We start from the raw sequence: 24076 nt of genomic DNA on the forward strand, positions 1-24076 counted from the left end.
TATTTGGCTTTAAAATACTTAGTTTGGAGGCAGAGTAATGAAAATCATCAGAAGGATGTTCTTTGTTGGTGAGAAAACTATGAGCGACCAAAAAAAGAGAGTTATAAAAAAATTTGCTGTCCAAGCTGAGCACTAGAGTTGTTACCCAACCACATGGCAATAATAGAAACAAGAGAGCTGGGAAGGTAAACACTTGAAAAGATGTTCTCTTCTTCCATCCTGCCTGTTCGTCTCCCCTGGTAAACAAATTTTAACAAGTGGAATTGCAACATCTCCAGTGTTTGTCAATTTGAGCTCAGCCCACACGGTGTTATATTCTGCCCTGTAAATTACAACTGGTTTGATAGCAGCTCAAGATACTTGTTTCTGGGCTATAAACAATCCTCTTGTGATGCAAAAACACGAGAAGTCTTTAAGCCCTTGCTATTCCTATTGGAGATAGTGTCCACTACTGTCCTCAGTAAGATCAACGAACTTTAAGAACTGTGCATCTCCCTTTGCAGGACAGTCCCATGGAGCGAGGCTGGTTTTGGAGCTGCTCTCATCTGTGACATCCATAGCTTTGCCCAGGAAGAAGCAGGACGGTCATTGCTTTTGTGTGGGCTGTCGTGCAGACCGTTCTTCAGATATGCACCTCCACTAGAAAACAGTGGTCTCTTTGCAGAAGAAGCTCTCACGACTGACCCCTGGCAGACAATTTGCCCCGTGTGCTCCTGCAGCAGCACAAACACCACCACGTAGAATCATAGAATATCCTGAGTTGGAAGGAACCCACGAAAATCACCGAGTCCAACTCCTGCACCCGCACAGGACAACCCCACAGTTCACACCGTGAACCCGTGCCCTGTCCTGGGAGGCAGCACGAATTACAGTGGCTGCAGAGTAACAAATAGACACATTTGGCTCAGACAGGCTGGGGAGGGATGAGGGACACGGACAAGAGCGGCTGCCGTGCACTTTCTCAGCCTGTCAGCACAGCAGCATGGGGGTTTCAGATGCTCACTTCTCAATGAAAAATATTTTATGCCAGAGAAAGAAGATGCTTTTTGTAAAAAAACTCCTTTGCTTCATAGAAATCATTAGACATGAAATACTCAGGACTATTTCTGCTTGTAGATGCTAAGACACACTGTCCTGAATAGATCAGACTTGGAGTAAGATCTTCAGTATCGCATTCCCATGAGCCACCCTGAGCAAACAAGCCGTCTCCCTTCTGCCATCAGCAGCGCAGTGCCAGCATCACAGCACATGGAGCTCGTTATCAGAGCTGGGGAAAGGATGCTGCCAATTACCGAGACTCACAGATTTAATGATGAGTGATTTACACGAGGCTCTGCTTGCTGCCACCCTGGTTAGAAACCTGAAGCAGCAATAGATGGGAATTCCTCGACAGAGGTGTAATTTATCAGTAGAAACTGAACCCCTTAACTCGTTCCAGATTGAGGGCTGTAAATTCTGATGTTGGTGCTTTGTGGTGGTGCGGGATGATCGCCCACATCCCTCCCAAAGGCCCAAGGTGAGTGCAGGAGGAAAAGCACATCTGTGCACCTGGGAAGGTCGTGCTCTCAGCCGTGTCCGTAAGAATTAATTGGGCCCTGTAGGAGAGACTCCCCTGTGCTCCCCTACACCTGCTCTTGGCTCTCCTCCCCCAGCTGCTCATTTTAATACGTCTCAGGCTAGAAGTTTGCTGATACTCATGGTAGCAGCCAGTTCTTCTCAATGTGGGTGCACATTCAGAGGAATCCACACGTGCATCATCTGCATCCTGGAAGGGAAAGTGTCCTCCCAAACTTTACCACCAGCTGGGCTGGCTGTTGGGAGCGTGTGCTTTTTGGATTGGGGGTGAGTGTGGAGCAGGGACGTGTCCCTGGTAGGGGCGCAGGAGGAACCATGGGTGACTTTCCACTGGCTGAGTGCTGACAGGGGTATGCATGGAAGCATGGAAGAGATTTATGGGGCCGGTTCTGCCAAACGCTTGTGATCCCACAAAAATTTAGCATCGTGTCCCCACAGCGCCTGGCGAGATCACACATGTGTTCCCTTCCAATTGTCTGTGGTGGGACTTTATTCTCTCCCTTGCGACCTAATGGTCAATGACTTTTATTTCTTGAGCTTGCCTGTTTAATTAAGGAGTTGCTTCTCACCCAAAGTATGGGATAAACCAGAATGAAAGCGGCGTGCTTTTGAGACTGAAATAAAATCCCAAATGTCAGCTCACCCTCCGTGCTAGCTATTAAAGCTGAATGAAGTGGTTGCATTATGATGGCCATGGGATGCCTTGTAGAATAAGCACTATTGTGGGTGAAAACTACTTACTTGACATTTCTCAAGTTGCTTTTAGCAACATTTCTTCTAAATAAGTCTTTATGCTTTGTCTAAACAGCTGAAGTTGATGCTTAATAAAACTCTGGATTGTGCTTTGTCCAAGCACTTTCTGTGCTAGATGACTTCAGTAAACACTTTAAATTCTGAAAGCAAAATAATTGCTAAACTTTCACTAAGGCACCACATGCTGAGGTCATTTAATATGCTGGTATTAATACATATTACTAGACTAAATGGTAGCATTTCACGTAGATACAGGAGCTCTAAAGTAGTTGGCAATGACACCTGAACTTGCTAATCAACACCATAAAAGTAACGAAGAGCTAATTTGCACATGTAAACGTCCTTTTAAAAGCTTCTTTTTACTGTTAATAAAATGGATGTCACTGCCCAAGACATCAGCTTGCTTCCCCACTACCGGCTGTGGAGTGTTTTACTGTGTCTCGCTGCCCATGGAGTAAACGTTTCCCACACGGACCAAGTATCTTCTGAGATCAGCGCTGTTCCTACACTGCCCTGAACACCATCAGCAAAGTGTTTATGATGCCAACAGGACAACAACATGCACCGCGGGTTGTGATCGCCACAAATAGCTGGTCTGCGTATAGAACACAGTAAAGCAGATAAGCATGCACAGGCTTGGACAAGGTGTTGAAGTTGGATCTTTTGTTCAAAGGTATATTTGGTCAAAAAGTTTTCTTGGCATGTTTTCCAAGAAAAAGCAAAGTTGCGTTTTGACATGACTGCAAGTTTTGCATTTATTTTTTTCATGTCGCTAGAAAATCCTTTGATTTTAACACAGAGATTGGAGGGAGAAATAGGAATGAGAAGATTTTGTGTTGTTTGAATCTTCAGGGAAATAATCTGATTTTTTTGTTTCTGATACTATTTTTTTGTTCAATGCAAAATGTTTTTTTGGATTATATCAGGGAGCTTTTTCCCCTTCGGTGAGAAGTGAGGAAAATATAACAAAAAAAAATCACAAAAGGCCGTTTTAACGTTTCACATCAAACGGCAGGGACGCCTTGACTCTTGTGAACAAAACCTCTGCCTGCTGCCCCTGCAGCAAAAAGCTGCTCCTGGGGGGCGATTCGTGGCTGTTCTCATGGGAAGAGAAGCCCCTTGGCCAGCGTGGTCAGCACCTTGTCCAGCCCGAGGAAGCCGCGGCTGCGGGGAGTGAGGAGGGGAGAAGGCTTACAGCACCACGAGGCTGCTGAGGTTCTGGAAGGCGTAATCGGGGATGTGCCAGATCTGGTTGAGCGCCAGGGTCATGGCCTGCAGCGCGGGCAGGTGGTTCAGAGCGCGCACAGGGATCTCGGTCAGCGCGTTGTCGTCCAGCCACAGGTGACGCAGGGAGGGCAGCCCCTCAAAGCTCTTCTCGGGCACCACGGAGATGAGGTTTGCGTCCAGGCGTCTGAATGGGAAAGAAACAGGGTGTGGAGAAATGAGAGGTCAATCTTGCATTGCTTTGTGAGCCCCCAGTGTTATGCAAAGGGAGTTTTGATGCTGAGGTGGATGCATTGACGGCCAGGGAGACTGGATTAGGCTGTAAATAGTGATTAGCACAAGGAAGCCTCGGTGCCAGGCTCCTGGCTGTGCTTGGAGATATTTGGCAAAGCAATATATATTCCCTAATAAAAGATTGCTTTGGACAATTTATTTTAGGATACTTAAAAGCAAAGTAATAGCAAAGATCACTATTGCAATGATAAAAGAAGCGTGCTGTGCCTTCATTGTGACTTTAAAGAGACAGAAGGGATCATGGGCATCAACACAAGTGCCTCAGATGGTATCAGCCAGTGCAAACTTTAAATGAGTAACAAGAGAACAGGACCGAGGATGTGATCTTTACCTCTGTATGTCTTACAGCTACAATCTGTGTAAATCAGTTTAGACGTTTTTGTGGTTCTCAAGTCCTTTCAGAATGACATTGAGAGTTTGCCAAGGATGATCCCTTCTTGATGGCCATCTAGTGCTGCCAACCGACAGCAGGTCCTTAAACAAAGTGGTTGGGCTGAGTCCTTCCACATGGACCCACCAGACCAACACTGGCCAGCTGTGGCTTACAGGCACCCCCCCGAAAAATGAACATCGAAGCTGCATCCCCTGGGGCTGGGCTTGCGGTGGATCTGCCTGAGCCCGTCTGTGGGGGCACAGCCCTGTTCGGGGTGCCCCACAGCCACCCAGACCCGCTGCTGTGGGGTGTGCGGGGCAGCCAGACCGCGTGGCCAGAGCCCCATTCCAGGAGAAAAGGGTTTGTCTGGAAATGAGGAGTATGCGGCAGCCTTGCTTGGGGTCCGGCGTGTGACCTGAACAGCCGGAGCTACCTGCGAAAGCACCGCGAGCCAGTCAGACCGTATGTCATGGCGCAGGAATTAAGCCCGTGCTGTCTGTATCACACATGTTCAGGCCTTTCTTTCTCCTTGATTTGCCAGTTGCCTTTTTTTTGGTTTTTAATCATTGTGGAAACCTTAAGGCGGTTGAATTTGAGGTTTAATTTGGTGAGAAACTTTAATTTTTAAGAGTTGTTTTGGTTCCAAAATAGAATGAGAAGCCAAAAAAGAATTAACCTTATTATGAAAAAAAAAAAAAACCCTTAAGAAAATAGGTTTGGGAATCATCTCTCTTAAGGATCTCTTATTTCAATAATGGTGAACAGGATACAATGTGTTATCTGTAGATTTTCAAATAAAAATATAAGAGAAAAACACTTCAAATTTGGATAGGAATACCAGGAACCAATTATACCAAGGAGAGAGAAAATTCTAATTTCCATTCATGGCCAACAGAGCTTATTTTATTTTTCCAAGCTATCTAAAGAAAAGATCTCTGAATTCAAATTGCAAAGAGAAAGCACTTTGTCTCTTATCAAAGTATGAGAGAAGGAAGTTAACAGAACTGTTATGGCCCAACCCTCCAATCAACGATCCTCCATAAAGGAATGTGGTATAGAAATTAGTATTGTTGACTACATACGATAATATTTTTGCTAAAAGTTGGACGCTGGAGCAGAAACCCAAAACCTGTTCCTCCCTGGTCCCAGACCCTTGTCCAAAGAGAACAGAGAACATGTCCCAGTTCACAAACCACCTCCCAACACCCTGCAATGACCTCCTGGTCTGCAGGAGACCCAACGCCCATCGTGCATTGGGAAGACCCCCGCTGCGGGGGGGTGGTATTTCCTGGTGGAATTCTCAGATGATCCTGGGGTACAGATCTTTTCCTGTGCCACAGAGGAAAACGTTTCCTGCACTGGCCGGTCTGACCCAGATGTCCAAGACTAGGGATTTGTACCTGCTTGAGAAGTACAGTCAAACCTTCCTGAGATCCCTCTTGGACAACTGCCCTTTGAGTGCAGCGTACAAGTCCTGATACAACACGTCCTGAAACTGAAATGATACCCCAAGGTGGATTAAGTAACTATTTCATTCCTCCCGTTTTGCCACATCAGATCATTTTTCCGAATTGCATTGCTGCAAAGTCGCGTTTTCTGGTGCACGGCTGCTCAACTGAGAGTTTTTCAGCCAGGTCTATTGATTCCTCTGTGGATGACAAAAGCTCTTCACACCCAAAACTGAGCTCGGTTGCCACAGGTTTCTGACACAACAGCGTGTATTTTAATCTTGAAGAGAGTGGGCATATTGCAAGTTCTGCCTCAATTTACCTCCTGTCACCAAGACTACAAACAAACCGGAGCATCATTCATCTTCCTGAGAAGACAAATCCAAAGAATAAAGAGCAGAAAAGCAAACCCTGCAGCAGCTCAGGGTAAGATTAAAGACTATTTGAAAATTTTCATCAAAATGTTTTGGGACAAACAAGAACTCTTTGACCAGAATTAAAACTTGTGTGGGAAATATTAATCTTTGCTTAATTTTTCCATTCCTTCCTCAGCATAAGAATTCTGTTAGCTTTTGGCATCATAATCTGTTTTTCAAATAAAAAAAGAAGTACTGCTTACTTTTCTCAGAGACAATCTTCCTCTAACTCCCTATATGTTTACTGAAAATTGTTTTAAAATGAATGGTCTGTTTCAAGTTTAATTAATTAAAGTAGAGACAATGAAAATATCTGCTGGGAATAGTTATCATTTTTCAAAACCAAATTAAGCTTTCAGAAACTGAGGTGCTAAAAGAGAGCCAAGGGCTGGTACACCAGGGTAAGATGCCAAAGATGGGGATGGTTGGTGGCAAGGGAGTGACGTGGCCCCATTACTGTCCAGCTTTATGTCCTGCTTTGGTCATTAACTCATGATGAAGCCACAAGGGGGTTTGTCTGCAGCGTGACAGTGCCCCAGGTCTTGGGGAAACCATTATTGTTCCTGGATTTACTCCATGGCCATTCAGCATATGGTCCGGGAAGGCACTTTGTTCCATCCATGGTCCATAGGTATGAGAGGAGTGCCAGTGAGGTAGCATGGTTCCTTGGTTGTGTTTCTGGAGGTACTCAGACACTTCCTTGTCTTTGTGGATCCCCATGGTTAGTACAGGGGCAATAACTGAGATTCATCTAAGGAGTTTGTTAATGCTCCTGGATGGCCACCAGCTTTGGATGTGCTGCAGCTCCAGGCTCTGCTCCATGTCTCCTCACCCTGCCGTCAATGAGAGGTCACCTCTGCAAGGCTAAAATGAGCCCCATGTCTTCTGTCTCTTCACTTCCGCAGGGGCTGCCTGGTGGCAATGTCCATGTTGTGATGAGTATGGCCACTGTCCAGGAGACTTTATCTGGAGAACAACGTGCTTGGGGAATGCTGGTGAGCTCCATCCACATAAGTGCTGCCTTAAACTGCTCCAGAATGTGAAAATCAGACCCCTGCTGATTGCAATGAGCTGGACAAGGGCCTGAGCAACCTCAGGAACAGTAGCCTGCTTGGACCATAGCACAGCAAGAGGCAACTATCTGGAGCTTGTGGAATTAAAATTAGGCAGAGGGAAATGTTGGGCAGGATAATTCCTTATGTGCCCTAGCAGCATCGATGAGGGAACAGGAAACATGGACTAAGTGATGGCTGCATTCCTGGTACCAAAAGCTCCCCAGGTTGTTTAATTGCTCCTCAGTGAGCTGCTGGCTCTTTCTGGAATAGAGGAGCATTCTTTCTAATAAAAGCTGTGCATGTGGGAATTGCTAATTGCTATGGCTTTCAGACAGCACTCCACTCTCTTCTGGAAGGAAAAAAAGCTGAAGTTCTTGGCACAGAGTTGTTAGTAATTATATCAATTATACTAAACAAAAACCAACCCAACTGTTCTCTCCTTTCTTCGGTGTGTGACTCTGGCTCTGTAAGTGTTTTGTGTTATGATTTATACCTAAGATAATTGGACCGATTAGTGGGTAAATGGGACAGCGCAGGCTGGGGCTGGCTCCTCACCTTCCATGGAGATGTTTTAATCTTTATTTCACCAAAACACACAGTTGGTTTTCCTTCCAAGCATTAACCCGTTTGTTGCTTATGGAGGAAGATGCCTCTTTCACAGAGCTGCTGGATGGCTTAGAAGTGGGACTTGGTCTCACGCCTGGTGTTGAGCAGTGCTGTAGGTCTGGAGGGTGGATGAGACACACAGTGGTCTCCAGATGTCTGCATGGACAAGATTTCCAAGCGACTTCACAGGCTTCAGCAAAGTGCTGGAGAGCATTGTCCTGTCTGTTGCAGGCAAAAGGAGCTGGTTTTAAGTGGGACATTGAAGAACAACAGCACATGAAAATCGACAGCTGCTTGAACGTCTCAGCTTCTGGCTTTAGATCTGCATCTACTGCTGATAATTATGCGGCATTTACATGACTTCAACACCACACTTAGCCGAAAGTCCTACAAGTGCCTGGAATCACCTCATATTTTACTCTTTTTTCTGTTTCAGGGACTGGAAGGGGAGCTGCCTGGTAAGAACATCAAAAGTCCCTTGGCTTTTGGTCTGAGACATCACCTATGTCATCTTTGTTCCCTGAGCAGATGATCATGTCTGTGCTGAGCCATGGTGAGAGAAGCAGGTCAGCACCAAGTGCAAGTGCGTCTGAGCCCCACCAGCTGCTAATTTTGCTGCTGTTGTCTCTGGGGGACCAAAAGAACCTGTGTGGGGTGGGGAAAGGGGAGCCTTTTCTTGGGCAGGACAGACTTTGTGGGGGTGCAGTGTCAAGAGCCACTTCATTGCTTTGAGCATTGTCTGCATTTGATAGAGGCTTGAGGAGGAATTGCCTGCCTTCTTGCCAGGAACAGTTCAGAGGTGACACTAGGATCAAAAACATTCCTAGAAGGAAAGAAACATGTAGGGAAGTCCTTTTCTAATGAGAAAACCTCAATAGTGGGAGATTCCTCCCTCCCGTGTGCAGAAGATCAGCCAGAAAAATCAGTGCAGCCAATTCAGGAGGTCCAGGGGGTGGTCACAAGCTTTGTATTAATTCTACACAGGTTGAGCTATACTCTGAGATCTGTTTCCTGTGCCACAGACCCAGCAGTTTCTAAGAGCTGTCTTGTTCCAAGAACTGTTTCTAGAGCATTTCAGAGGATGTACAAGTGTATTTCCAAGACATCTGTAAGCAGATGCATCCTGCTGTCGATAACATGACTGGCAGAAGTGTGCAGCAGTGGATAATCACAGACAGTCTCTGCTGACAGATGTGCTGTGAATCTCAGGCTACGACTGGCAGAAGCAGCTTTGCCCATATCTTTTCAGTCCCTTCTGTCTGTGGAGCGTTTACAGGGGAAGCTGCAGCCTGGAAACCAATAAAGTGCACGATGCCCTGCTGTCAGGAAACATCCTGACTTTTGCTGCTGTTCTTCCTTCCTCGCACACAGTAGAGTCAATAACAGCTGCTGTCTGGATGCCTTAGACAAGCCATGTGCAGTAACCGCTCTGCAGTACTGACTGTGATGTTCCTCCACTGCCCACATCCCCTCACAACAGGACATTGGGTCCTCAAGCTCCAATCCATCCTCCCAGCATTTTTTTTAGATATATTGGGCTATTATTTCCAGTGATAAAATTGGAGAGTACTTGCCACCAGAGATCATATGCAGCATTGGGTGGTACTGGGCTGTTCTCTACAAACAGGGAAGCTCCTTTGCATCTTGTCAGCAGCAGAATATAGGGTGTGAAGAAAGGACAGTCTGGAGAGAGCTGTGGCCCTCCAAGGAGTAAGGGCTGGCCCAGCAGCAGTGGGAGGAGGAGCTGGTTGCCCACCCCTCAGCGAGACCACCCCTTTATTGGGGACTGAGGTGCTTGCTGTCTTCCCTGGCCCTAGCGTGCGTGTGTGTTGGCTGAACAGAGCTGATCTCACCAGAAACGTCTAATTGGTGCCTTCAGGCAATCATGTCTCTCTTCCTGTCTGAGTTTATCTTGAAAGGCTCGACTGAGTTACCTCCTATCACATAATAGGATCTAAGTTCCTTGTAGTAACACAAGGAGGAGGTGATGTCACTGCAGCTAAACTTCTCCGATAACTTACTAATGACTGGGGCCAACACCTCGGCTCCTTTCTCAGGCAAAGCTCCCAGATGCACTGAGTCAGTACCTGGCTTGTGAGCTCCTGGGGAACTCGCCGTGCAAGGAGCTGAGTGAGGGAGGATGGCTCCAGAGTCTGGCAAAACACCCTCTTGAAGGCATCTGTCCCTCTCTGCCACAGTCCCCTGCAAGGCAGCTCTGTGTGTGCTGCTTCTTCTGCCACGTACAGCACCTGATAACACCTGGACACACAGAGACGGGAGGTTCTGTGTCCCTGAGCCTTCACAGATAACCTAGGTGAGAAGCAAGGGCTTCTTCCATCAACTGATACCAAATGGCACAGAAGAAAGACAGCTGGGGATGGCAGTGAGGTGGGAAACTGAGTTTAATTTCTGCCTATCATGTCCTTGTGGTCATAATGTACTGCAGATACAGTGAATGGACCTGTTGGAGCAGGTCCAGAGGAAGGCACAGAAATGATCAGGGGGATGGAACAGCTCTCCTGTGAGGACAGGCTGAGAGAGTTGGGGTGTTCAGCCTGGAGAAGAGAAGGCTCCAGGGACGCCTGCTCCAATACCTGGGCTCTCTGCTCCTGCCACAGAAGAGCTCCCAGCCTGCAAACAAGACTCACAAGAATTCCCTAACTCCATTCCCAGACTAAAAACTCCTGTGAAAACCATCCCAGGCAGTGAATGAAGGGTCAAGATGCAAATGTGTTCCCAGTCTGTAGGCTGTGGAGCAGGACCAGGTGGAAATGTCTGCAGGGTTGTGTTTGGACTGCAGTGAGTCTTCTCTCCTGACTTAATGGGACACGTACCTCTGGGAAGCCCTCCACAGGGATGCTCAGGAAATGAAATCAGAGCTGTACCTAGACTCCACACAAAGCGCCTTCAGTACAGACAAGAGGGCTTTGTTATTCCTAGTTGCAGACATCTCCAAAATCCCTCAGGTCAGAACTGTGCAAGAAGGATTGCCAAGATCCCCGTGTAGCTATAGAAACTGCTGACAGTTGGGCAGCTGCACTGCACCGCGGTGCTGACTCCCCGACCAGCCCTGTCCCGGGGCGCTCGGCATTGTCCCCCTGCCCAAGGACCAGGCACAGGAAATGGAGAAGGTGCAGTCAGAAGCTAAGCAGAGTGGAGAAAGGAGAGCAGCTTTTGGGGACAGAAGGGACAGGACACGCTGGTCTCTGGGGAGAGGGGCTCTGAACAGATCATGGCACCCCAAGAGATCCCCAGGGCCAACCGTGTACTGGGACATAGAATCCATCTCACACAGAATCACATAATGTTATGAATTGGAAGGGACCTGGAAAGCTCATCCAGTGCAATCCCCCATGGAGCAGGAACACCCAGCTGAGGTTCCACAGGAAGGGGTCCAGGCGGGTTTGAATGTCTGCAGAGAAGGAGACTCCACAGCCTCCCTGGGCAGCCTGGGCCAGGCTCTGCCACCCTCACCAGGAACAAGTTTCTTCTCAAATTTAAGTGGAACCTCCTGTGTTCCAGTTTGCACCCATTGCCCCTTGTCCTATCACTGATTGTCACCGAGAAGAGCCTGGCTCCATCCTCCTGACATTCACCCTTTAGATATCTGTAAACATTGTAAACATCTGTAAACACCTTGAAGGCACAGGGACCAGGGCCAGACCAGATGCATCACAAGGTCCATGTCTGGCAGTGTGGACCTGCAGGGGTATAACAGCTGGGTTCACATCTGCCTTGCTCCATCCACTGTCCACTTGTGAGCTGACATGGAGATAGGGCTCCACGTGTCCATTCTGTGGTGTTTGACTCATTCGATCATTGCTGGATAGGTGGTTATTTTGTTTTGATGGACACTTGGGTGGGTGCTTCCTCCTGTTGAGGTGCTGAACATTACCCTGGTGTGTTTGGGTATGTCCTTGTGCAGGGTGAGGACCCAGAAGATCCCTGTGACCTTCCGTTGCAGACAGCTTTGTTTTAGAAATTAAATAACCCTCGCCCTCGTAGCTCATAGGCTGTACTGGGGAGAAGCACTGGCCTTTGCTGAGAGCTTTGAGCCTTGATGATCACTTCTCACTGAACAACAACCTGCAGCTGGCCAGATCATGTTCTGGAGAGGAGTGCACAACAGCTCTCCATGTCACCAGGGCCTGAGACCCTCTGGGCTTGGCCCCTCCACGAGTTACCAGCTTGTTTCAAACAGCCACGAGCGCCCCAGAGCTGACACTGTGGCCGAGGGGCTCCTCCATGGGCTTGCACAGTGGTTTCTGAGCCACACCACAGCTGCAGGGCACCGGAAAACTCTTCTACTCTGCCTGGCAGCTGAGAAGCCCAGTGCTCCTGCTCTGCCCTGGGCTCACTGCGAGCCCGGACAAGCCCTTTGGCTTTTCTTTGTGTCCTTCTTCCTCTGTATGAAGAGAAGGGCAGCTCTGCCCTGCACTGCTGCGTCTCTTCAGGAGCAATCGGCGCTGCAGATGGCTGTGGAACCATCTACAACCTGGGCTAGCAGGGACCTCACAGATCACGACACTGAGCTCCTGCTGCCAAAGGTATCATGGCTGACACGGCCTGTCACGCACAGGGCTGGCTCGTGCTGCTCCGAAATTTTGTTTATGCGTATTACATCATTTGGCTGAAAATTAACTTGCTGTTCATCCTAACAACACAGCTAGTGATTCCTATGCCTTACCTCATCAGGTGAGGCAGTTCTGTGCTTTTCGTCCCTGAGTCTCACTAGATTGCTGGTGCTCCAATCTGCCTTGCTGTGGGAAGAACAGGGTTATGAAAGAGGCAGTTAAAGATGAGAGCAGTCTAATGCATCTTGCATAGAGAATAAATGTGCATAGATTGGGTGCCAGTTAAAATATGTTGCTCATTTCTTGCTTGCCTTCCTATCTCCAGTTTACCTGAAGCTTCTCTGTGGTTCATCAGGAGTGCTTGCACATTCAGTGTACGTAACATCTGGGACCCATCTTTTGCACTGCCACATCTACTGTGTGTAACATCTGGGACCCATCTTCCCTGCTGTGCGGGTGTATCTACTGTGTGTAACATCTGGGACCCATTGCCCATCTTCTCTATTGAGTCGTCACTGGGGAAACGTGGCATGTCCTGGATACTTATGTGTATAAGCAAGTGAGTTAAGGTTCATGAGTCCCCATAATAAAGGTCAATGGAAAGCACATTGGAAGTTACTACATAACTCATATGCAAGAGTGTGTGTGTGGACTGTGCATGTGAGCTGTGATTATAATTTCTTTGGTGTCTACAATGTTTTAGGCAGTGGGAGGTAGGCACAATAGCATGTGTCTCTTCCTGAAAGCTATTAGAGCTCGAGATGGGAACTGACAGTGCACATGAGAGGGGTATGAAGATGAACTCAAATTTCTGTGTTTGTAGGAGTCTCTTTTGAGGAGAGTTTTCGTCTTGAAAGGTCGGTACTGCAGTCATAGCCGTATGGGCAGAGACAGTTTGGAGCAATATAGATAGACAAGAGACCACCATTTTCAGCTTGGTGTAAATTATCTCTTGAATGTTTATCCAAATGGAGCTCCTGGTTGTCACACTGGATTGCTAACAGTCAATATAGAAAAGTTTGGAGATCACTACAGTACATGATGGGCATGGCCATGTAGGTATAACCTCTGCTAAGCTGCCAGAGAAGAACAGCTCAAGACACCCAACCTATGCTGTGACCACTTGGGAGCACAACTGGTGTATCCCAGAGGTGCTGGGGCATGGCAAGGGTGTCACCCATCATCACTCCTTCCAAAAGACACCAACTGCAAGCTCAGTCAATGGGATCAGTAGAAACTGAAATCTCAAGAGGGGAAATGGACTCAGGTGATCATAATGAACATGATGGCCCAACTCAAGATCACCGGTAGCTGAAGAGCCTGGTCTCTACATATCCCGGGAAGAATGCTGTGAAGAGATGAAACTTCTGCTTTTTAAACACTGTATACACAGGTAAGGCACCCAGTGCAGTCAGGGACAGAGTTTCTACATCTGCTGACACCATTCTTGAGAGGAGATAGAAGTTTATGCAGACACCTCTTTTTCTATATTATTTTCCAGCTTTGCTACACAATAAAATAAGTAAGAGTACCTGAAGATTGCTAAACTTTAAGCTGTTAGCCTGTTAAACAACACAGCACTCTTGTCTTTCTGGGATATGAATCCAGGGATTCTTCACAGGATGAAGGCTCACAAGCATGAGTCGTATGGGCATTTCCTTAAACATAAACTTCACAACATCTTCTTGCTCAAAGCCAGGGATTAATGAATGCAGGCAGAGATTTTTTGGGTCACTGCTAAAGAGAAGTGTTACTGGAGAATGATACATTCAACAGCTTGTGTGTGGTCTCTAAATCTTCCTCTCAAAAAAAGCTATTGAGCTCATTGTAGTGGGAAAACCACATTGCATTTCATGCTTTTTTACTCCTAAGCAGAAAAGGTTCCAATCTGACCAGTGGAGTTCCTCCCACTGCCAGGAAAAACCCGTGTCTAATGTACCCAATACCCGTGTCAGGAGCCTTTCCCATTTCTGACTTGCCTCCAGAACCATGGTTACAAATTCAAATCCCTCCAACTCTGTAGTGAAGAGGAGTTCCTCTCTGGTTCATGGGCAAGCTGCTCCTTGCACTTGCATTTTTCGGCAAGATGATCTCCTCTGATAGCTTTCTCTGGGGGTTCCACAAATGTGTGCTGGGTCTTGTGCATGGGGCCATGGGGGAGGAGAGATGCTCAGCTCTGCTTTGGTACCCATGCTCTGGTGATGTGTCTTAGCCTAGTGATCTGTTTTTGCCAGATAAAAGTGTGGGGTGGGGAGCGGGGAACGAAAATCCAAATCCTCCGGAGGGTGATTCATCCCCCCAGACAGGGCTCTGAGATAACAGGGATTATTCACCCTCTGGAGATGCTGATCATTTTCCACTGATGACTTGCTTAGATGAGTAATATCTAGACAGCTACGGTCAGAGGAGACAAATCCACCTGGTGTGCCCGAGGGAGACGTGGGCACAGCAGCTTACCTGAAGGGAAGGAAGGTTGTGTAGCGAGGCTGTGGAGGATGACTCAGAAGAATTTTATTTCCTTCGTAGTGGTATCTTAGGATCTCCCACCATGAGGGAGGGATCTAGCACTCCAGCCATAGCAGAAGCACAAAGACACCAGCCTCCTGGTCCCAGACACTCGACTTCCCAACTACAAACCTGGCCCAGGCTGCTCTGTTGTGATTCCAGATGCCAGCGTGGCTGATCCTGCTGCTGTTCTTTGAGGGCTACAGAGGAGAGGCAGTGACTCTGCTCATTGGGTCCTACTGAGAACATGATGACCAAGCCACAGATTTTGCATCATGTTTTGTGATGCACTTTATGTCTTATTGCTCATAATTGCAGTAAAAATGCAAGTGCTCTGGAAAGGTGCTGTGGGACACTCCATAAACAAGATGGGGAGACAAGCCAAATGGTAGAGAAAGCTGGTGGAGTAAGGAGTAAGGTTCAGCTATGCACTTTGTTTCTGAGTCTGGGATATGCTTGAATCCAGATCAAGGATTTGGATCAGGTCAGTGTAAGCAGGGGAGAAACTCCAAAATCTGAGTCTTGAACTGGATTTGTATTTTAATTCAGCTTTTTCTTCTCAAACCTGGTCTGATATTGCCAAGCTATTGCTGCCAGTCCTGGTGACAAGGACAGTGTGCAGAGACAGCTCAGGCTGGTCACGCACTGGGTGAAGTGGAGAAAAGAGATAGCGAGCAGCAGGTGGATGACAGACTGTGGTACACGGAACCAGAAGAACCTTGTCTGCTCAAAGTCTATGCCAAAAAGTAGTAACTCCTCTGAATTTGGCTTATTCCTGAACTAGATGAGATGTTCCCACAGAGGCGGTGAGTCCAGTCCCTTCCAGGGACATCAGCCCACCCGAAGCCAAAGAAAGAAACTATAACATTTCCTCACTACCTGTGCACTGAAGCAACAAGGGCCACCATGCCATTTTCAGGTGAATCTCAGACTGGGCACACTACACCTGGGAGGAAGGATCATGGCACGTGGAGCCAGAGAGGAATACTAACAGCAGCCAAACCTGAGCAAGGACCCACCACGTCATGGCTGAATCACTGCACGAAAGTTACCTACAGGACCTCCAGATGGGTGACATGCCTGTCTGTAGTGTTCACTTGGACGTGGTAGACATCTGCTCTTGGCCTTTCCTAGACCTTCCTCTTTGTAGAAATACCATTAAGCACCTAAAATGCCAAAATGGAGATCAGACGGGGACAAAACTCTACTGACTTAGCTGTGCCCATCTCCAGAGCTGGCTGCTGAGGAGAGGTACTCAGGAGAAAGAGAGGATTTCAGAGATGGGGCGGGAAAATATTGAGCAGGAAGTGTCCTCTAGGGCGGATGGAACATCTTTAGCACACTGTGCTGTGGTCAATGACAGGTGAAATTCAAGGTCCTGTGCTCTCAGCAGCAGCAATCACCAAGAAAGTACTTTGGGTGGGTGCTTTGTTTCAGTCTGTCTTCAGGCTGGCGTGAAGGAGCACCTCACCGCTCTTCTCTGACCTCTTTTTCACGGGGCGCCAGAAAGACTCTGCAGCCTATAAATCACGTTACAGGACTGAGGTGGTCTGGCCACAAGACAGCTCCTATGCCAACAGATCGTAAGTCACTGATACGTGATGCTGGCTTTATAGATTTCTGGTTTTGCCATAGCTTTTATCCTCTAAGCACCCAGTGGAAACAACACCTTTCTTAAACCTCACTGCATCATATGTGATTTATAGAGAAGAATATTGCTGTTAACAGCACACTGTCAAATCTCAAATAGATCAAAGAAGTGAAGCGAGGGATGAATTGACTGAGTTCTTCAGGCCGTTCTGATTCCAAAGGATTTTTTTTTCTTCCTTCTGTCATAAGAATTTATATGCTTGTGAGAATCTGATCAGGTGGGAAGAGCTTTCCTGCTTTGTCTACATCAAAGTCCACATGTTCTCAAATTGCTATAAGTCATTCTTTGCATTTTAATCTCTGGCCATATGTATAAAAATAATTACCTGCCTGGAGGGACAGGGAAAGAAGGAGTCTTTATTGCATTTCCATAAGACTCCAAAAGGTTCCTGCTAAAGATATCAGAGAACTGGCAAACCAATGGGTTGGAGGAACTGGTTTATTTTAGTTAGAAGTAAAATTAACCTATATTCAGGCAGTGTACATGTCAGGCTGACTTAGCACTGAGAGATTATGAGTCAAGTAAAGCTGGAGTGAAATCAGAATATAATGGGAAATGATATTTGTAGAAAACATGAAAATGCTTGTTCATGACAGTTTGTCCTCCAGGTTGCATCCCATCAGCTTATGAAGGCATTGAATCCTTCTGCGGGACAGGTGTGAAGAGGACAGACACTGCTGTCATAGGAGCACCTGAAATGGGATGGTGACATTAGCAGGACCAGTGCTGGTGGGACTGGGTCCTCAGGGAGACCGTGTCTGACGGCAGCTGGGAGCAGCAGATTGGTGGCAGAGCGGCAAGTGAATCCTGCAAATATCTCAGAGGGATGCAATGAACGAAGACTGCAAGGGAGAAAAGAGAACTAAAATGAGAGCAAGGGTGGGATCCCAGCAAATAGGACCTGTTGAGGTGGTGCCCATCACCTGCATGTGGTTGCAGTGGAGATGGCTGACTGTGTGCAGGGCCCATTAGCCACCAGGCAAACGGTTTGCTTGGGGTGTCTGACAGATGCTGACATGGAGGGAATGTCTCTTGCTTATCTGCAGTTGCTTCCCTGACATGTTGCACACAGGAGGAGTCACCAAGAGACAAAAACAGATGGAGACACAGACATGTTTTGTTTTTTCTGGGCCCCTTTGCTTCAGCAAAAATGCCATCAAGCTGTGACACTCTTCTTCTTGCACTAATTCCACCTTCCCCCTCCAAATTACTATGAGCAACACCTACCCAGATGAGCCAGACACACACTAAGCACCTTCCCAAAGTGCTGATCTGCGAGAAAATCCAGAAAGAGCCAGCCATTCTCATCACTTTCCATAAATATTTGAAAAAGAAAAACCAAGAGTTTATCTTGATCTCTTAATCCATCAGGTTTCTTTTCTCTTTGCTTTCTCTACCCCTGCAAGCCTGGTAATTATAATTTATAGCACCTGCTCACTTTGAAATGCCTTGGACTCCTTCTGCCTGGCAGAGGAACAGACACAGTGCCCATCTGCTTTAGGTAAGTGCTCACAAACCACAAAGTCGTTAATTAGACTGACACACGACTCTTCCAGAATACACATGGTATGTTGTTACTGCACCTACAAACCACTGGTAACCAGATACTGTGCCAGGGGATCACAACTGGATCAGAGCATTACGTAAAGCCTTGGCACCTCTTGCAGGGCTCAGAGCGTTGCCATCAGGTGTGCGTGTTCTCTCTAATCCTCCCCACTGGGCTTCCCAACATGCTTCCCAGATTAAGCAAGCCTGCTGGGAAACAGCTCCCTCACACTTGGTAGGAGGTTCCATCTCCAGAGCTTTGTGCTCTCTCATTTTGAAATCCAAATTCCTCTTTGTGTTCACCTAGCGATCCCCGCCAAGCTCTCCTTCCTGACAGCCTGGACTGCACAGTGATGCCTCCACATCCCGTAGATGACAGGGAGCAGGGCAGGTCTGATTCTGGCCCCACAGGCATGGCTGCAGCTTCAGAGGACCCGTGATGAGGGGTGTTTGTAAGGACAGGTGCGTCTGATGTGGATGGGGGTATTTGAGTGGGTTTGACACTTGCCTCCTCAGGCTGGCTGGCATCCATGGGGCAGAGTGAATCATGAACACCTCTGGTTGGGAAATGCTGAGCCTCCGTAGTGGATGCCACTCTCTGGAGGAGGAGTTGCTCAAACCACGTGAAGTCCTTGGTGAGTGATGCTTGGTGATATGCAGTAATCCAGCCTGGGGCGGCCAAGCACATGATGGGATGGGGAGTGAACGTCCTAGACCTACCTATGCCCTTGGCACGAGTTATGTTGAATGACTGGTAACCTCCACCTGGTTTGCCAGTCTTCACAGCCTCTGTGGTAGAGTTTTCAGGAGGAAGACCTCTTAATGTGTTTGAAATATTATTGCCAAAACTCAGGACTGCATCTTCCTTGGTCAGAAAAAGTATGGGGGCCTCACAAAGGGCAATGGGAACATCCTCTTGGAGATCATCCACAGGGGAAGGGGAATGTCCTGACCCTCTCATCTCACCTAAACTTACCTGAATCTAAAGTCATTTTTTGGGCATGCTGTCTGTCCTGTGAAGGACTGGAACTTCAGTAACTTAGGTTTTCTCAGAGCCAGTGTGCATCATCTAGGTTAGTTAAAATGTGTCCTGTTGCTGGCTCCTTCACCATAATGTGTCCTTTGTGGATGACACCACACCTGCCATGGAAAATCCTGCACACCTGGCAGCTTTGAGAAGGGTCCTTGCGTGAAGACAGATCCTTATCTTAGCCAGATCAGAAGGGATGAGCAGGGGGAAGCCCACACAGGGAGAGCAGTGTGAGCATGGGCTTCGTGACACCTGGCCAGTGTTTTTCCTTCCGTGGTCCTGGTCTTCCAGTCCTTTGTTCACGCTGCCACAAAAAGAGCTGTGTGGGAGGGCATGCAGGGTGCCTGTGCCGTACAACAGGACTCCAATGTGGAACAAGTTTTCCTGGGGGCACTGTACCCTGGGGAGTCGGGTTTGTGCCCCCACTGTGCCAGGAGACTCCTACTTCTCTGTGCATCATCCCCTGAGAAGAAAGAGGAACAATTTTCCTTCTCTTCTCTCAGTGACAATGTTTGTTGGAGTTTCTTTCTGCCTGGACTTTCCTTGAGCATGTGACTATGAGCTGATCTCCTGCTCTTCAACTCCCTAACTTGCTGCAAACTTCCCAACCTTTCCTATTTCAGAGTATCCACTGACACATTATTTTTTTCGGCATTTCAGCTCTAACCTGGCGCGGTGCAGGCAGTAAATACCAACCTTTCTCTGTTCCACAGTGGGTAGAAGCACCCCCTTCTGTCCCATTTGTCTGGGCACCTCATCCCCTGAAATGCCTGGTAAGTCCTACTGGTAGAGCTATGCTCAAAACTCGTTCTCAGCTTCCACTTAGTTTGGCTGCTTCTGTTATAAACTTGAGAAAAGTCTTGCGTATCCAGAAATCCCTCTGTTTTTCCTCTCTTATGTTAGCTTGTTCATTAGAGATACATACTTTCCCTCCAAATCACACATGAGTCCCAGAATGACGAATGTGGACATCAAATGCAAATATCTGAAAGAGCAAGAAAATAACCAGCACACAATCCCTTCCTGTCTAGTACGGCTGTCTGCTCCACCCCACTCCTGCTGGCTCACATTTTCCCCCTGCTTTTCAGTTGTCCTGCCTGCTTAGCATGTGTTTCCAACTTGCAAAGCAGATAGTTAATATTCCACAGGGTGCCGTGCAAGTCTGGTAACTCATGGACTGTCACGATGTGCCATAAAGCCACTTTCCCTTCTGAATGGAAAGCAAAATAGTCTCTGGGAAACACAAGTAAACTGGGTCTCAAGTAGCCTGCCCGGTAATGCTCAGAAACCGTGCTCTGGGTGACCTATGGGTGTTCCAGGTTGGCTAAGTTTTTGGCAACGAGCACACGAAGAGTCTCAAAAGCTTTTGGAAAATGACTTGGATATTTGAAAAAGAAGAAAAAATATCTCTGTAATGTAGTGCTATACTGGAGGCTCTTGTTCTGAATTTAATAACGACATTTGGAGAAGCCACAGCAGCACCAGTCAAAACCAAGCGGAATGTATTTTCTGCATGTACCCTCCATGCTTTCAAGTGCCTAAGCTATCGGCACAGGCAGGGCTTGTGTCTCTCCTCTCAGAAAGTCACTATCTGTAGATAATAACTATCTTGGAGATAAGTAGAGAATAACAACTTTGGAGAATAACTACCTCCTGTACTCTCTGTACCAAGGGCAGGTTTTACTGCAGTGTGTTGGTGATCTGCCATCAGGGTCTTTCTGAGGGGAACCTTCTGCCCATCCTTTAACCAGGTAGCTTAGACAGGGAAGAGTTGTCCATCGTGTGCGACACTTCTGAGACTTTTGCTTCCAGAGACTGCTCCCCCTGCTCTGAGGACCTGGACACAGCCTTGAGGTAGCAGCATGGAAAAGTGGCTGTAGGGAACCTGACTGTCTCTTATGGCTTTACCCTGAATTATTGTAAATACAGAAAGAGCGAGGTGGGTGAGGTGGATTGATCCACAGAAGATACTACTGTTTTGCTGTTTGCTTTTTGTTACAGAAACCTCCCTCCTGGAGCTTTTAGTTTTTCACACAGTCTATCCCAAATGCTTCCTCTCCTGGTGACTGGCGGCACATACTGATAGCGCCATTGCAGAGTCTTGAACGAGACATGGAAACAACTTAATGTGGCAAATGGAGCCAGGACACCCCGGTCCTGCTCCTGACTTTGCTGTTGCCCTAGGGAGGATCACTTGAGGATCTCCAGAGTGACCTCTGTGCTCCCTTGAAGGTCCCTTCCCTCCTGTGGTTCACAGTAGGGAGGACAGAGCCCCTCCCGGGTGGATATTTTTCAACATTCCTTGAAACATGCATTGGCTCTGGTGGTCTTTTCATCACGATGCACACATGGGGAGCTGTAATTTCAACATCCTTTACCAAGACAGTGTTCCTTCCATGAAAACTGCCCTCCGCTCCCTTCCATGCTAAGTGACAGTAATCTTTGCTTTAATTGGAGAAGAAAAGGAAGAAGGGACAGAACATCCTTGACAAAAGAACTAATGACTCAAGTGCTGCAAAGCCCAGGGCCCCCAAGGGACTGTGCAGCTCGCAGCATTGATTTTTAATGACTTACAGAGATTGGAGGTTTGGAAGATCTCTCAGTGCCTCTGCAGGGATGCGACTCAGCTGATTGTTCTGCAACATCCTACAATTAGAAAAAAGAAAACTTCATTTAAAAAAAAACAAACAACCCTGACAACACAAAATGGAGGACATTGCTGCTCACTTCTGATGCTGTCCTGGACTTTTTTGGAAAGCCGGAGGGGTTGGAAAGCGGCACGGTGGTCACCCAGGGCTCTTGAGCGAGCTTGCAGGCTGCAGGCGGGTGAGCTGCAGTCCAGGCTGGCCCAGGACCCTGGGGCAGAGGGTGCCAGGGGTGAGTTTGGTGCTGCGATGGGGGATCCATGGGAGGATGTGACCGCTAAGGGGCCTCTCCATTGCACACCTGTGTCTGAGTCCAGAGAAATACCGGTTTTCCCAGTGGAGTTGCTCCACATTTACACTTGTGTAAGACATCCTTCTCCCAGTGTGTGTCAGTGGTGGTTACCTCTGCAGGGTCTATGGAAACTGGACTGCGTGTGGGCTTTTTATTCATCTTGTGATACAGCTGCAAACACAACGGGTGAGGACCCTCTCCACAGCTGCTTGCTAAGGGGCTTTGCAGTGTTGGCACAACCTGCAGCAGTAACTGGAGCTGTTGTGGGATGACCAGAAAAATGCTGGCACCAGGTCCCATCACACCAGGATCCTTGCACAAGATAGTCTCAGCAGACTTACAGCCCTCAGAGGTACAGGCCTGTGCATGATAAAATGTCCCCATCTTGGGAGGCTGAAGTGACTCAGTCAGCACAGTCGAAGGGCTGTTATTGCTTGAGGCAACTGTGCCTGGAGCCCATGCATGGGGATTAAAGACATTCCAACCTCTGCACGTTCCTCTTCCCTCCCCATGGGAGCGTCTCTTGGATGTGCCACACCATTTCCTTTGTCTCAAAGCCATTTCTGTTCTGCACAGGCTTGGGGCTGTCAAAGAGGTAGGGTCTGTCTGTGGATTCCTGAAGTGTCCCAAGCCACCTGCAAACCTGCCACCCTGGGGCAACATAGTTTTTTAGCAATGTTTTTTGATGTGTGTTCACGAGTGAGGCTAGTCAACACCTGTCCTGGACCACATGAGATGCTGCTGCTGCAGCTCAGGGCAGGAAGAGAAGGAGGGACCAGCGGGGGTGGCCATTGGGGAGGGTCCGTCTGGGCAGGAGATGTGGCATGTGCGGAGCAAAGCCACTCTCGTCAGGCTCCCTCCAGCCTACCTGTTGATTGAGAGCAGCCGTGGACAGCGTGTGGGTGGCAGTGCTGGGTCAACAGGCCTGTGCGGGCAGGTGCTGGGCAGCCAGACCTCAGGCCACGGTCTGTGCGGGCTGTGGGCAGCGTTGGGTCTGCAGGCTGGTTGAGGCTCGTTGAGGAGCGGAGCAGCGGGTGGGTCAGCCCAGCTGGCTGCTGCAGGCACAGGGTCTGCAGCCAAGAGGATGCACCCAGTCGTTCTGCCCTCCACATTTCGGGGTGAGGCAGGCTCAGGCTGTGGTTGGACTTGGAGTCTTTCCCTGCGGAGTTTGGTGTGGGATTCCTTCCTGGCCAGTAAGTGCTGCTGCAGCATGTTCAGCCAGGAAAGCAAGAGGCCTGGCAACCTTGCTGGTGTGGCAGAGCATTTAATGAGGGATACCTGTGCGAGGGTGGGATGTGGTGTAAATCCGTGGCAGCAGAAGCTCAGCCACATGGCCAGCTGGGATGGATGCTTCCTGGCTGATGGAGCTCCAACCAGAGGTGAGAGGCATCCAGCTCATGAGGAGGTCTGGAAGGATGGGGAAGTTTCCAGCTTTCCAGATATTCTGATTAAGCAGTGTATTCTGCCACTCTGGAAAGCTCCAAGGCTGGGACAGCATGGACTAAGGAGTTCATTTTGCAAGGGAAGTACCTCTGTGGAGGAGACAAACCAGCCTAGGGAGCTGATTTCTAACGATCCTGGCAACGAAACACAGACCCAGGAGCATCATCCTCCATGGGGAGGGTGCGGATCGGCCATGCTGCAGAACAGAGCCCTTGGGAGAGGTGCACTTGCAAAGTCCCTTTGCAAAAAGATGTACCCATCAGTTGAGAAGACCTCAGAGCACCAGCTACCACTGCTGAACATCTGTTGCTGTCAGTCTGCACTCATCTGAGGGAAACCAAGCAGGCTGCACTTGGCCTTGCCTTTGTTTGGGGGCTGGCTCAGGGCTTGGTGCACGAACATCTCAGCATATTCCCCTGTGTCACGATGTTTTGCTGGGCAGCCTGGCTTTTTCCTTGCTCTCTTCCAAGTCTCCACACACCTGCTTCCCGGGTGTACCCCTGCATGGTTTCTGCACAGGCCTATCATCATGGCCACTTTCCAGGTGGTTTTTGTGCAGTGAAGCAGCCGGAGGAGGCAGAGCCAAGAATTTGGTCCTGCTTCCAGTAGCTTTGGGATTGACTCTGAAGGCAGGGAGAGGACCATCT

General features: G+C 48.3%; 1 protein-coding gene across 1 annotated transcript in view; it reads right to left on the bottom strand.

The window, feature by feature from the left end:
- LGR6 (leucine rich repeat containing G protein-coupled receptor 6) overlaps positions 1 to 24076 on the bottom strand; it is a 120142-nt gene that overhangs the window by 35987 nt on the left and 60079 nt on the right. Inside the window, exons 4-5 of the mRNA XM_065854471.2 lie at positions 21624 to 21695; positions 3524 to 3739 (exon numbers count right to left, since the gene is read on the bottom strand). Of these exons, the coding sequence (XP_065710543.2) occupies positions 3524 to 3739; positions 21624 to 21695 (288 nt within the window). The remainder of the gene's footprint in view (positions 1 to 3523; positions 3740 to 21623; positions 21696 to 24076) is intronic.

The sequence above is a fragment of the Patagioenas fasciata genome, chromosome 21, assembly GCF_037038585.1.
Source record: "Patagioenas fasciata isolate bPatFas1 chromosome 21, bPatFas1.hap1, whole genome shotgun sequence".
NCBI lineage: Eukaryota > Metazoa > Chordata > Aves > Columbiformes > Columbidae > Patagioenas > Patagioenas fasciata.